Source organism: Scyliorhinus torazame, chromosome 10 (assembly GCF_047496885.1).
Source record: "Scyliorhinus torazame isolate Kashiwa2021f chromosome 10, sScyTor2.1, whole genome shotgun sequence".
Lineage (NCBI taxonomy): Eukaryota > Metazoa > Chordata > Chondrichthyes > Carcharhiniformes > Scyliorhinidae > Scyliorhinus > Scyliorhinus torazame.
The window spans coordinates 4,808,314-4,823,187 of NC_092716.1; the positions used below are offsets into that span (position 1 = coordinate 4,808,314).

Below are 14,874 nucleotides of genomic sequence, written 5' to 3' on the forward strand. Positions count from 1 at the left end.
CTCAGTACTGACCCTCTGACAGTGCAGCACTCCCTCAGTACTGGCCCTCTGACAGTGCAGCACTCCCTCAGTACTGACCCTCTGACAGTGCAGCACTCCCTTAGTACTGACCCTCTGACATTGCAGCGCTCCCTCAGCACTGACTCTCTGACAGTGCGGCACTCCCTCAGTACTGACCCTCTGACAGTGCAGCACTCCCTCAGTACTGACCCTCTGACAGTGCGGCACTCCCTCAGTACTGACCCTCTGACAGTGCAGCACTCCCTCAGCACTGACCCTCTGATAGTGCAGCACTCCCTCAGCACTGACTCTCTGACAGTGCGGCACTCCCTCAGTACTGACCCTCTGACAGTGCAGCACTCCCTCAGCACTGACCCTCTGATAGTGCGGCACTACCTCAGTACTGAGGTAATGGAGGTAATGCATTTTGGAAGGGCTAATGCAGGTAGGGAATATACAGTGAATGGTAGAACCCTCAAGAGTATTGAAAGTCAAAGAGATCTAGGAGTACAGGTCCACAGATCACTGAAAGGGGCTACACAGGTGGAGAAGGTAGTCAAGAAGGCATACGGCATGCTTGCCTTCATTGGCCGGGGCATTGAGTATAAGAATTGGCAAGTCATGTTGCAGCTGTATAGAACCTTAGTTAGGCCACACTTGGAGTATAGTGTTCAATTCTGGTCGCCACACTACCAGAAGGATGTGGAGGCTTTAGAGAGGGTGCAGAAGAGATTTACCAGAATGTTGCCTGGTATGGAGGGCATAAGCTATGAGGAGCGATTGAATAAACTCGGTTTGTTCTCACTGGAACGAAGGAGGTTGAGGGGCGACCTGATAGAGGTATACAAAATTATGAGGGGCATAGACAGAGTGGATAGTCAGAGGCTTTTCCCCAGGGTAGAGGGGTCAATTACTAGGGGGCATAGGTTTAAGGTGAGAGGGGCAAAGTTTAGAGTAGATGTACGAGGCAAGTTTTTTACGCAGAGGGTAGTGGGTGCCTGGAACTCACTACCGGAGGAGGTAGTGGAGGCAGGGACGATAGGGACATTTAAGGGGCATCTTGACAAATATATGAATAGGATGGGAATAGAAGGATACGGACCCAGGAAGTGTAGAAGATTGTAGTTTAGTCGGGCAGTATGGTCGGCACGGGCTTGGAGGGCCGAAGGGCCTGTTCCTGTGCTGTACATTTCTTTGTTCTTTGTTCTTTGTTGACCCTCTGACAGTGCAGCACTCCCTCAGTACTGACCCTCTGATAGTGCGGCACTACCTCAGTACTGACCCTCTGACAGTGCGGCACTCCCTCAGTACTGACCCTCTGACAGTGCGGCACTACCTCAGTACTGACCCTCTGACAGTGCGGCACTACCTCAGTACTGACCCTCTGACAGTGCAGCACTCCCTCAGTGGCGAGATGGGGCTCGTCTTTAACCCAGCAAGGGGGTGGGGGCCATATCCCGGCGCCAAGTTGGTCTGCAGCAGAGGAGGGAAAAGAATTGGCAGGAAAATGAGGAAAGTTGAATGTGAGGGATGTTTTGTTCTTGTTTGTTTCCCTGACTTGGTAATTCCTCCTCACTTGTCTCATTGCTTGCTGGGGCCTGCCTCGCTATCGGAGCAGTAATCTCCCTCCTAGCTTGCCTGCGGTTTGAATGATTTGTTTTGATTATTGAAGATACCCGTCCCTCAATACTGTAAAAGCAATAGTTGAAACATTGTTTAAAAATTCCAGTCAATGAATCGAGAAGCTCGAGAGTGCTGCCTAGAGCCTAGAAGAGTGTTTTTCAAACTTTTAACCCCGGGACCCCCTTTTACCAACCGGCCAACCTTCACAACACACCCTTTGTGCTTACCTTTAATGCCACAGGTGAACCTGCTTGATTCTCACGATCGCAATCCAATCAGGTTCACAGGAGGAGAGGACAGTGCACATAATCAAGTGCAGACTTCACCCAGTTCCTTAGTCCCATCTTCATCTTTGAGGGCGGAAATTCCAACCTTGCACACCTCGGTCATTGAGAACGGCAAAAGCAGCAAAATGCTTGTTTTACTCAGCACTGGATGCTCCTCAGGAGATGTTACTCTAGAATGCTGACAGCCTCATGGACTTGTGGCTTCTTTTTAATGTGCTGTCACACGTGAGGCACAGAAGTTCAGTCTCTTCATTTGGAGTCAGCTGTAAGTTAATAATTGACTCTGGGGTCTCAAACTCAAAAGGATTTTCCACCCACCTCTTCTCTCAAAATCTGAACCTTATCCTCTGACAAAAACTGTTGATCAGTGCAGCCAGGTGTGGCTGAATAAAGCTTGCTCGTCTATTGACAGTTCCCTTACTAACTTGTTTTCTTCGAAGTGTCGTGGCAATGTGGGGAACATGTAGTTCTGGCTTTGTACTCGTACTTGCCAAGTTTTCAATTACTTTGGAAAGCATCTATTCCTTCACAGTGCCGAAAGCAACCATCATCTTTTCCTTGCAAATTGAGGTCCAGTTCATTTAGAATTTAAATGATCTCTACAAGGTAAGATATAGTTAGCATCCAACTCTCATTTGCCAGTGCTTACCTGTTAATAACACACATGGGCTTTGCAGCAGCACAATTAACAAAGCCATACCTCAAGAAATCATCTTAATACTGCTTTGTTCCCGATTTCAGTTTCTTCTTAATGGGTTGTTCACCAGATGCCTGGAGCTCTGTATACGGCTTACACTAGCACTGCTTTGTCCTACCTGATAAGCTCTCTCCAGCAGATTCAGTTGTGAGACCCAGGCCTGTTTGTGTCTCTGGCCCTCTCTTCCTTATTACAAAATGACCCACCTTCAGCTCTTCACAGTCCGGTTGCTGGCTTGATCGCATCTGCAACATGGAGGAGTCTCTCCTCAGTGATTTTGCACCCAAAGCATGGACGTACAGGGTGCGTGACATCAGTGTCTGTGCCAGGTGCGTGACATCAGTGTCTGCCGGGCCCGTGACATCAGTGTCTGTGCCGGGCCCGTGACATCAGTGTATGTGCCGGGTGCGTGACATCAGTGTCTGTGCCGGGCCCGTGACATCAGTGTATGTGCCGGGTGCGTGACATCAGTGTCTGTGCCGGGTGCGTGACATCAGTGTATGTGCCGGGTGCGTGACATCAGTGTCTGTGCCGGGTGCGTGACATCAGTGTCTGTGCCGGGTGCGTGACATCAGTGTATGTGCCGGGCCCGTGACATCAGTGTATATGCCGGGTGCGTGACATCAGTGTATGTGCCGGGCCCGTGACATCAGTGTATGTGCCGGGCCCGTGACATCAGTGTATGTGCCGGGCCCGTGACATCAGTGTATGTGCCGGGCCCGTGACATCGGTGTATGTGCCGGGTGCGTGACATCAGTGTCTGTGCCGGGTGCGTGACATCAGTGTCTGTGCCGGGCCCGTGACATCACTGTCTGTGCCGGGTGCGTGACATCAGTGTATGTGCCGGGTGCGTGACATCACTGTCTGTGCCGGGTGCGTGACATCAGTGTATGTGCCGGGTGCGTGACATCAGTGTATGTGCCGGGTGCGTGACATCAGTGTATGTGCCGGGTGCGTGACATCAGTGGATGTGCCGGGTGCGTGACATCAGTGGATGTGCCGGGTGCGTGACATCAGTATCTGTGCCGGGTGCGTGACATCAGTGGATGTGCCGGGTGCGTGACATCAGTGGATGTGCCGGGTGCGTGACATCAGTGTCTGTGCCGGGTGCGTGACATCAGTGTCTGTGCCGGGCCCGTGACATCAGTGTATATGCCGGGTGCGTGACATCAGTGTATGTGCCGGGCCCGTGACATCAGTGTATGTGCCGGGCCCGTGACATCAGTGTATGTGCCGGGCCCGTGACATCAGTGTATGTGCCGGGCCCGTGACATCAGTGTATGTGCCGGGCGCGTGACATCAGTGTATGTGCCGGGCGCGTGACATCAGTGTATGTGCCGGGCGCGTGACATCAGTGTATGTGCCGGGCGCGTGACATCAGTGTATGTGCCGGGCGCGTGACATCAGTGTATGTGCCGGGCGCGTGACATCAGTGTCTGTGCCGGGCCCGTGACATCACTGTCTGTGCCGGGTGCGTGACATCAGTGTCTGTGCCGGGTGCGTGACATCAGTGTATGTGCCGGGTGCGTGACATCAGTGTATGTGCCGGGTGCGTGACATCAGTGGATGTGCCGGGTGCGTGACATCAGTGGATGTGCCGGGTGCGTGACATCAGTATCTGTGCCGGGTGCCTGACATCAGTGTATGTGCCGGGTGCGTGACATCAGTGGATGTGCCGGGTGCGTGACATCAGTGTCTGTGCCGGGTGCGTGACATCAGTGGATGTGCCGGGTGCGTGACATCAGTGTCTGTGCCGGGTGCGTGACATCAGTGTATGTGCCGGGTGCGTGACATCAGTGTATGTGCCGGGTGCGTGACATCAGTGTATGTGCCGGGTGCGTGACATCAGTGTATGTGCCGGGTGCGTGACATCAGTGTCTGTGCCGGGTGCGTGACATGAGTGTATGTGCCGGGTGCGTGACATCAGTGTATGTGCCGGGTGCGTGACATCAGTGTATGTGCCGGGTGCGTGACATCAGTGTATGTGCCGGGTGCGTGACATCAGTGTATGTGCCGGGTGCGTGACATCAGTGTATGTGCCGGGTGCGTGACATCAGTGTATGTGCCGGGTGCGTGACATCAGTGTATGTGCCGGGTGCGTGATCTGCTCTCTGCTGCCACTTCTGCCGGGAAGAATCTATCGTTCCTATTTAAAGGCCTGTCACGGCTATTAGGCGCTTCTCCCAGGATCGGGAATGCTGCGACTGATTGTTCCGTGACCCTCCCGACACCTGCGTGCGACCCTACCGCATGTCACGACCCCCAGTTTGAAAAACCCTGATCTAGAAGGTGCATTGCCTGCAGACCCCACATTACAGCCGCGGAACAATGGTCTGAAGAGTAACTCATAACTCAATTAATTGAAAGCAGTGCCATGGACAGAGTTGTTTGACTTGGAGAGATATTAGAATCACTTTAACAAACAAAACTGTTTTATGATACAGTCACTGACAACCTGATTTAACATTGATTAGCAGAGTGCATATTGACTATTATTAGTCTCTTACTGTACAGACTAGTATGTCACGTGCTGCAGTAACTGCATAATGTTTGTTTCTGAAACAGCAGTATTAAACCAAATGTGTGCTCAAAGCTTTAATTTTCTCCTGGCCAGTTACTGGACGAGGTGTGTTTAGCAGAAGTTTTTAACACTAATTTGCAGGATGTGAGCGTGGCTGGTTAGGCCCAGCATTTACAGCCCATCCCTAGTTGTCCTTCAGAAGGTGGTGGTGGGCTGCCTTCTTGAACCGCTGCAGTCCTTGAGGTGTAGGTACACCCACTGTGCTGTTAGAGAAGAGGTTCCAGGATTTTGACCCAGTGACAGTGAAGGAACGGTGGTATATTTCCAAGTCAGGGTGGTGAGTGACACTGTTTTCTGCAGAAAACCATCAGAGTCTTCGTGGCTGCCAAGATTCAGGATGTCTGCTCATAGCTGGGGAGGGATTTGCAGTGGGAGGGACAGGATCTGGTTGTCATGGTCCATGTTGATATCAATGATATAGACAGGACAAGAAAAGAGGTTCTACATAATCATTATGAGGAGATAGGTCTTAAATTAAAAATCAGAACCTCAAAGGTAAATTGGCATAGGGCGAGTAAGATCAGAGAGATGAATGTGTTGCTCAAAGACTGACGTGGGAGAATGGGTTTTGGTTCATGGAGCACTGGCATCAATACTGGGGGAAGTGGGGGCTGTGCCGTTGGGATGGTCTACACCTGAACTGTGGGCGGAGAATCAGTTCCAATGCCGAAACCACGGCGGTGGCCGATTTGACGCCAAATCACAATTCTCCGTCGCCTTGACAGTGACGATAATGTGTTCCGGAATACACGTACGGTAAACACCGTTTACATGTTATTAGCGGGCCCGACCAGGTATTCTCTGGGGTCTCCGTGATTCTCCGCCTCCGATGGGCAGAGTTCCCGATGGCATGGTTCACTTGTGCTTTTAAAAATCGTGAAACCGACGTCGTGGCTGATGAGGAAAGAGAGGAGGTAGGGCCTGGAGAGGCATGATCGCGGGCTGCTGGGCTGGACTCTGGTCTGGCTGGCTGGGGTGGGGGGGGGAACGGGCCGAGTGGCCAGGGTTACCCCCCACAGGACCAGAGTATCTAGGCACGGACCGCCATTGCCGCAGTCTGCAAGGCAACCATCTTGCTGCACACCCCACTGGCCGACCACCTTGGCGACTGCAGAGTGACACCGGCCGTATGGGTGCCCCTGCACCCCAGCTCCCACCCTGCCAGTGTGAGGAAATGAACAGAAAGGCATGATGGGTAGTTAGGCCAAGTTAGGAGTAAAATCTTAATGTGCAGCCTGCAAGTGGGATTCAAGAGAGGAAGAAGGGGGATGGGCAGCCATTAGGACCGGTTCTTTGTGCAGAGGATGCTGCAGAGAATGCTGGGTGAAAGGGGCCCCAGGGTCGGCTTATATGGCCAGGTCAAGGTATGTGTGAGAAAGACCTATGAGAATCTTGCATTTGCCATCTTACCTTATTTGGTCGTGTATGAAACTTGATTCTATGTTCATGTGTATAAGATGTTGTGTGCTTTGTTTTCACTCACTTGCTCTGGGGATCTCAGGAACAGTGTTGGTCCTGGGTTATCAGAGTGAATCTAGCTTGCAAGCTATTTAAAATAAAACAAAGGAATGTTTATAAATCCGACTCAGCCTTTGACTGAGACCAGACTGAGGGCAGGAAGTACTCAATATCGTCAAGTGGGGGCATCATGCCGGCCACACAAGAGCAAGGCTCACTCTGGCCCAGATAGGGGCCGTGTGGCATACCGCTGGCAACGTCAGCGCCAGCTGATGGTACCTCAGGGACGAGCGCCTGTCATTCGAGGACCTGCCGGACCGGGCATGCCATCGAAGATTCCGGCTGACCAGGGAGACAGTGCGGCTCATCTGCCAAATCATAGCACACCTGGCACCATGGGGTAATGGGGGAGGACACCTGCTCCCAGTGGCCGACAAGGTGACGGTCGCCGTGGACCTTTACACCACGGGGCCCTTCCATGCACCGAGTGGGGACCTGTCCGGGATCTCTCAGAGCTTGGTGCACAGGTGCATCCGTGCCGTCATGGAGGCCCTTTCTGCCCAGTTGGCACAATACATCCATTTCAATGTTGGACCGAGCCCACCAGGATGCCAGGCAGGGGGCTTCGTCGCCATTGATGGGATGCCCGTCGAAAGGGGTTCCACTCGATGAACATGCAACTGATATGTGACCATCAGCTGCGCATCGTACACGTCTGCGCCTGAGACACGGACAGTGTGCACAGCGCCTCCATCCTGGCACAGCCGACGATTCCTGAAATGTTCGAGATGCCCCTCCAGTTGAGGGATTGGCTCCTGGGCGACGGGTTATTCGCTGTGGTCGTGGTTAATTACACCTATCCAGAGGCCACAGACCGACACAGAGACCCACCACAACGATGCCCATGCAGCAACCAGGAGTGTGAATGAGCGGTGCTGCGGCCTCCTGATGATTCGGTTCAGGAGCCTGGGTCACTCTGGACAGGCCCTCCAGTATAATGCTGAGAGGGTTGCCCGCATCGTGACTGCCTGCTGCATCCTTCACAACATTGCACAGCAGAGGGACAATGTGGTGGAGGAGGAAGAACGCCAGGCCTCATCCGATGAGGACGATGTGGGGAGGGGAAGATTGGGCCGGACATGGGGCCCAGGCAGGCACGGGCGGCCGCACGACATGTGCGCCGGGGCCAACGTGCTGAACGCCTCCAGGTTCACCGACTGGGGGAATGGGGGAGGAAGAAAAATTGACCAGGGGCATATACACTGCAACCCCCACTGTGATACATACCTGCCACACCATGGGGTGGGGGCCCTGGGTTGGCAGTAACAGCAGGTCTGGTCCATGGGATGGAGGATGATGACAACCCGCTCTGCGATGAGCTCCGTGCTCCACATCGTTTGACAATGTCGGACTCCTGCTCACGGTAGCACTTTCCACCGTCTACCTGGGTGATGCCTACATGCGAGCTGGCCATTCCATCACACGGTCCCATTGAATCACTGGGGTGACGGTGTGAGAGGGCAGCCCTGTCCTGGGCCTCGGCCAGCGCCTGTACAGAATGACCCAGGCCTTAGACATGCTGATCCATAGCCGCAACCCTCGGCCCCAATGCGGACGCCACCCAAACAGCATTGGTCTGGGTGGCACGCATGGTCGGCGCCACCTCCTGCTGCCGCACGTGGTTGGACTCCTCCAATTGCACCTCCAGGTGCTGGATGCTTGCCGACAACCCCTCATGTAGTCCCTGGCTCTCTAACTGCATCTCCACGATCAGTGGGATTGTCCGTTCCAGAGGCCCAAAACCCGTCTGGACGGCAGCTAGTCCCTGGAGTCGGCCTGCCCTCCACCCCCTCGGGAGTTTCTACCGTCACCTGTTGTACTGCAGCACGTGTGTGGTGCGCACTAGAGAGTGTCCCAGGAGCTTCTTCAATAAAGTGCTCATCCGAGGTGAGTGTCTCTGGGATGGTGGAGGGTGTTGGAGACTCTGTGACATGAAGTCAGTGTCATCCTCGGACTCGAACTCCGGGGTGTCCTGAGTCTCAGGTCCTTGGCTCAGACTGCTCTGAGGAGGTTGTGCAGTTTTTTCCGGCACTGCTGGCCAGTCCGGATGGTGTTGCTGGTGCCGCTGACTGCCTCTGCCACCTGTGCCCAGGCACGGTGAATGACAGCGACTGGCAGCCTCCTTCCCGAGCCGGGGTACAGGGTCGCCTGCCTCTCTTCCACCGCGTCCAAGAGGATCTCCAGCTCTGCTTCTGTAAATCTCAGGGCTTCTCTCTTCGCTGCCACCTTGTTGGCTGGGGTGGTGTTTGTGGGGAGTGAAGTGTGGCTGCAGCTTGTCAGCCTCCTATAATATATATATATATATATATCTTTATTATTGTCACAAGTAGGTTTACACTAACACTGCAATGAAGTTACTGTGAAAATCCCCTAGTCACCACATTCCGGCGCCTGTTCGGGTACACCGAGGGAGAATTCAGAATGTCCAATTCACCTAACAAGCACGTCTTTCTGGACTTGCGGGAAGAAACCGGAGCACCTGGAGGAAACCCCCGCAGACACGGGGAGAACGTGCAGACTCCGCACAGACAGTGACCCAAGCCGGGAATCGAACCTGGGTCCCTGGCGCTGCTCGTTCTCCCCGTGTCTCCGTGGGTTTCCTCCGGGTGCTCCGGTTTCCTCCCACTGTCCAAAGATGTGCGGGTTAGGTGGACTGGCCATGCAAAAATTGCCCTTAGTGTCCAAAAAGGTTAAGTGGGGTTACTGGGTTACGGGGATAGGGTGAAGGCATGGGCTTGAGTAGAGTACTCTTTCCAAGGGCCGATGCAAACTCGATGGGCCGAATGACCTCCTCCTGCATTAAATTCTATGATTTGATAAGGTGCCACATCAAAGGTTATTGCAAAAAATAAAAGCTCGTGATGTAGGGGGTTAGATATTAACATGGATTGAGGATTGACTGGAAGGCAGGAAACTGTAGGTATAAATGGGGCTTTTCCTGATAGGCAGGATGTGACGAGTGGAGTACCACAGGGGTCTGTGCTGGGACATCAACTTTTTACAATGGTTTAGATGAGGGGAGTGAAGGTACGGTAGCTAAATGTACAGGTGACACACAGATAGGTAGGAAAGTATGTTGTGAAGAAGACATGAGATTGCAGACGCATAAGGTAGGTTGAGAGAATCTGGCAGATGGAGTGTAATTTGGGAAAATGTGACGTTCACTTTGGCAGGAGGAATAAAAAAGTCGAGTTTTATATAGAGAACAGCTGCAGAAGTCTGAGATGCAGAGGGATCTGGATGTCCTAGTGCATGAGTCACAATACGTTTGCAGGTAAAGCAAGTAATTAAAAAGGCTCATGGAATGCTATCATTTATTATGAGGAAATGAACATTAAAGTAAGGATGTTATAAGACCATAAGACATAGGAGCAGAATTAGGCCACTCGGCCCATCGAATCTGCTCCGCCATTCAATCACGGCTGATATTTTTCACATCCCCATTCTCCTGCCTTCTCCCCATCACCCCAATCCTCTTATTGATCAAGAACCTATCTATCTCTGTCTTAAAGACACTCAGTGATTTGGCCTCCACAGCCTTCTGCGGCAAAGAGTTCCACAGATTCACCACCCTCTGGCTGAAGAAATTCCTCATAATCTCTGTTTTAAAAGATTGTCCCTTCAGTCTGAGGCTGTGTCCTCTGCTTCTAGTTTTTCCTACAAGTAGAACATCCTCTCTACGTCCACTCTATCCAGGCCTCTCAGTATTCTGTAAGTTTCAATGAAATTTCCCCCCCCCCCATATCTTTCTAAACTTCAACGAGTACAGATCCAGAGTCCTCAACCAATGTCTGCCCTGTATAACTGAAGCATAACAAAGATATGTAAAGGGACAGGTAGTATTGAGGAAGCAGGGGCAGGGACTGACTCACCGTTCCTCATACGACATGTTCTTCATTCCAGGGATCATTCTTGTGAACCTCCTCTGGACCCTTTCCAAGGCCACATCCTTCCTTAGATACGGGGCCCAAAACTGCTCACAATACTCCAAATGGGGTCTGACCAGAGCCTTATACAGCCTCAGAAGTACATCCTTGCTCTTGTATTCTAGCCCTCTCGACATGAATGCTAACATTGCATTTGCCTTCCTAACTGCCGACTGTACCTGCACATTAACCTTAAGAGAATCGTGAACAAGGACTCCCAAGTCCCTTTGTGCTTCTGATTTCCGAAGCATTTCCCCATTTAGAAAATAGTCTATGCGTAAATTCCTCCTTCCAAAGTGCATAACCTCACACTTTTCCACATTGTATTCCATCAACCACGTCATTGCCCACTCTCCTAGCCTGTCCAAGTCCTTCTGCAGCCCCCCTGCCTCCTCAACACTACCTGTCCTCTAAATATCTTTGTTCTGCCTCAGTTATACAGGGCATTGGTGAGCGCCCATCTCGAATACTGAGCAGTTTTGGTCTCGTTATTTAAGGGAAGATGTAAATGCGTTGGAGGAGGTTCAGAGGAGGTTCACTAAATATTTTAATGAATGAATTTATTTTTTATAAATTTAGAGTAGCCAATTATTTTTCTTTCCAATTAAGGGGCAATTTAGCATGGCCAATCCACCTACACGGCACATCTTTGGGTTGTGGGGGTGAGACTCGCGCAGACACGGGGAGAATGTGCAAACTCCACACGGACAGTGACCCAGGGCCGGATTGAACCCGGGTCCTCAGCACCGCAGACCCAGTGCTAACCACTGCGCCACACGCCGCCCGGAGGTTTACTAAATTGATACCTGGAATGAGGGGGTTGTCTAATGAGGACATTCTCCCCGTGTCTGCGTGGATTTCCTCCGGGTGCTCCGGTTTCCTCCCACAGTCTAAAGATGTGCAGGTTAGGTGGATTGGCCACGCTAAGTTGCCCCTAGGTGGGATTATGTGGATAGGGTGGGGGATTGGGCCTGGGTAGGGTGCTCTTTCAGAGGGTCGGTGCAGACCTGATGGGCCGAATGGCCTCCTTCTGCACTGTAGACGATTCAATGAAAGGTTGGACAGACTGGGCTTGCTTCCCTGGAGTTCAGGAGAATGAGGGATGAGTTGATTTAATTCTATGAGATCCTGAATCCTGTTGACAAGGTGGATGTGGAAAGGATGTTTCCTCTTGTGGGTGAGCACAGAACTAGGGGCACAGTTTTAAAATTAAGTGGCGCCCTTTTAGGCCAGAGATGAGGGAATGTTTTTCTGAGGGTTGTGAGATTTGGAATTCTCGACCTCAGAAGGCGGTGGAGGCGGGGTCACTGAATATATTTGAGGCGGAGGTGGACAGATTCTTGTTGGGCAAAGGGATCAAAGATTATCAAAGGTAGATGTGAATGTAGAACTTGAAACACGAACAGGCCAGCCATGGTCTTGTGGAGTAGTCTCGAGGGGCCGAGTGGACTATTTCTCCCTTTTTGTATGTTTGTAAGTCAGGTTTTTGTCAGTTTCTGTGCAGTCACTTCTCTTCTCTTGTTTTTAGGTTGTGCGGATCGCCTGTTCGGCACTGTCACTCCTGGGGGACGTTTCTCCCACTTTGTAATACTGGGCGTTTCATAAACCAAACGGGAAGAGAATCCAGACCACCAAGGGGATCGTTGACCCAAATGAGTGCACGGTCTGTCATTTCCTGTCATCCCAAAGAGAGCGCAGATCAGGATGGAGTGAGCAGAGTGCAGCTCCAGACCATCAGCATCGGCACGCAGCAAGTCCCACAGCTCCGTCCACTCAGCCCCTCTGGGGCTGGCAAGACCATGGCTCCGAGTAAACAAAGCAAGAAAAACGGGGGCTACAGCAAGGAGAGCGATGAGTACCGACAGCGGCGGGAGCGCAACAACATGGCAGTGAGGAAAAGCCGATTAAAGAGCAAACAGAAAGCGCAGGACACGCAGCAGAGAGTCAACGAGCTGAAAGAGGAGAATGAGCGTCTGGAAGCAAAAATCAAACTGCTCAGCAAGGAGCTGAGCGTTTTAAAGGATTTGTTTCTTGAGCACGCGCATACTTTCTCAGATAACGGCCACACACCGTTCACTGAAAACACTGGCTCTAGCCAGGAGTCAAACAACATGGGGCAATAGGAGGGAGCAGGGGCTGCCAGTATCAACACCAGGGAAACTTTATTGAACGGGGTTTTGCTTTGAATTGTCTATTTTAATTTAATGTTTTTTAAAGTGTATATTTCTGCTGTCCTGTGCTCTGTGTCTGGATATCTGATGGACTGAGAAAAGCAGCAGTTGGCAAAATGGACTGTGTAGAAACGTAACAGCACACTCAACAGTCATGGAAGGCATCCATTTGTCGCAGGATTACGCTTGCTGCTTGGTATCTGCCACCTGCCCCACCCCACCCAACCTCTCTCCCATTTCCCTCTATTCTTTTGGGGCTGTGATGATGTGCGTGGGGCTGTGATGATGTGCGTGTGGCTGTGATGATGTGCGTGGGGCTGTGATGATGTGCCTGGGGCTGTGAGTTTCCAGTGCTAAGCTAGCAAGGCTGCAGTTTCACCCATTACTTATATTGGGGGAGCAGATTGTAAGCTCGAGGCCGGGGTCTGACACTGAATATTGGGCTATTGCCTTTCGAAGGGATAATTAGACTGACACAGTAGTCCAGACAATATCTGAAGCAGACAAAGTGGACAGTCCCTTCATCACAAGCTGAGCACTCTGGCCCTGCGACTAAGAACAGCCAATTTGCCTTGTAGCTGTAATGTGGGTCTGCCACTGGGGTGGGGGTCTTGGGTTTGAAACACTAAACTGTCTATCATTTTCTGTGTGTGTGTGTGTGTGTGTGTGTGTGTGTGTGCACAGTTCAAATCTCATCAGGACAGCTGAGGACAGTTTAGAAATAAAAGTTGGTAGTTGCGCAAGTGAAGTAGTTTGGAGGCAGCACTACCTCCTCGTTGGGCCTGTCCACAACCTGCTTGTATCCAGAGATCATCATTCTGGCATTTATCGCCGTTACTAATCGCAGCGTCTCGCGGTCAGAAATCGTTTGCTTTCATTTTCTGTCTATCATCTTCTACCGTCTCCATTCTCTTTGTCATTGGGAATCTCTGCCTCCATTTCTCACCCACTTCACCTTCTGCTTTCAGTTCTCATCCATGGCCATGGATGAGGCAATGACAATAAGTGAGAACCCATCTGATCACAGCCTGAATCCCAATTGTGCAGCCACTTGGAGGTGGGCTGCAACTGCTAACTCTCGCCAGCCCCCTTGATAAACTGCTCGGGAGAGGGTGGTACACTCACTGCTCGGGAGAGGGTGGTATACTCACTGCCCGGGAGAGGGGGGTATACACACTGCCCGGGAGAGGGGGGTATACTCACTGCCCGGGAGAGGGTGGTATACTCACTGCCCGGGAGAGGGGGGTATACACACTGCCCGGGAGAGGGTGGTATACTGACTGCTCGGGAGAGGGGGGTATACTCACTGCCCGGGAGAGGGTGGTATACTCACTGCCCGGGAGAGGGGGGTATACACACTGCCCGGGAGAGGGGGGTATACTCACTGCTCGGGAGAGGGTGGTATACTCACTGCTCGGGAGAGGGTGGTACACTCACTGCTCGGGAGAGGGTGGTATACACACTGCCCGGGAGAGGGGGGTACACACACTGCCCGGGAGAGGGGGGTATACACACTGCCCGGGAGAGGGGGGTATACACACTGCCCGGGAGAGGATGGTATACTGACTGCTCGGGAGAGGGGGGTATACTCACTGCCCGGGAGAGGGTGGTATACTCACTGCCCGGGAGAGGGTGGTATACTCACTGCTCGGGAGAGGGGGCTATACTGACTGCTCGGGAGAGGGTGGTATACTCACTGCCCGGGAGAGGGGGGTATACTGACTGCTTGGGAGAGGGTGGTATACTCACTGCCCGGGAGAAGGGGGTATACTCACTGCTCGGGAGAGGGGGGTATACTCACTGCTCGGGAGAGGGGGGTATACTCACTGCTCTAGAGAGGGGGCTATACTGACTGCTCGGGAGAGGGGGCTATACTGACTGCTCGGGAGAGGGGGGTATACTCACTGCCCGGGAGAGGGGGGTATACTCACTGCTCGGGAGAGGGGGGTATACTCACTGCTCGGGAGAGGGGGTATACTCACTGCTCGGGAGAGAGGGGTATACTCACTGCTCTGGAGAGGGGGGTATACTCACTGCTCGGGAGAGGGGGCTATACTGACTGCTCGGGAGA

At 52.4% G+C, this 14,874-nt stretch overlaps 1 protein-coding gene across 1 annotated transcript in view; it reads left to right on the forward strand.

The window, feature by feature from the left end:
- Positions 1-14,659, forward strand: part of cebpg (CCAAT enhancer binding protein gamma) — a 41,589-nt gene extending 26,930 nt beyond the window's left edge. Inside the window, exon 2 of the mRNA XM_072517758.1 lies at positions 12,161-14,659. Coding sequence (XP_072373859.1) covers positions 12,285-12,755 — 471 coding nt within the window. The 5' untranslated portion in view covers positions 12,161-12,284 and the 3' untranslated portion in view covers positions 12,756-14,659. The remainder of the gene's footprint in view (positions 1-12,160) is intronic.
- The last annotated feature ends 215 nt before the right edge of the window (positions 14,660-14,874 follow it).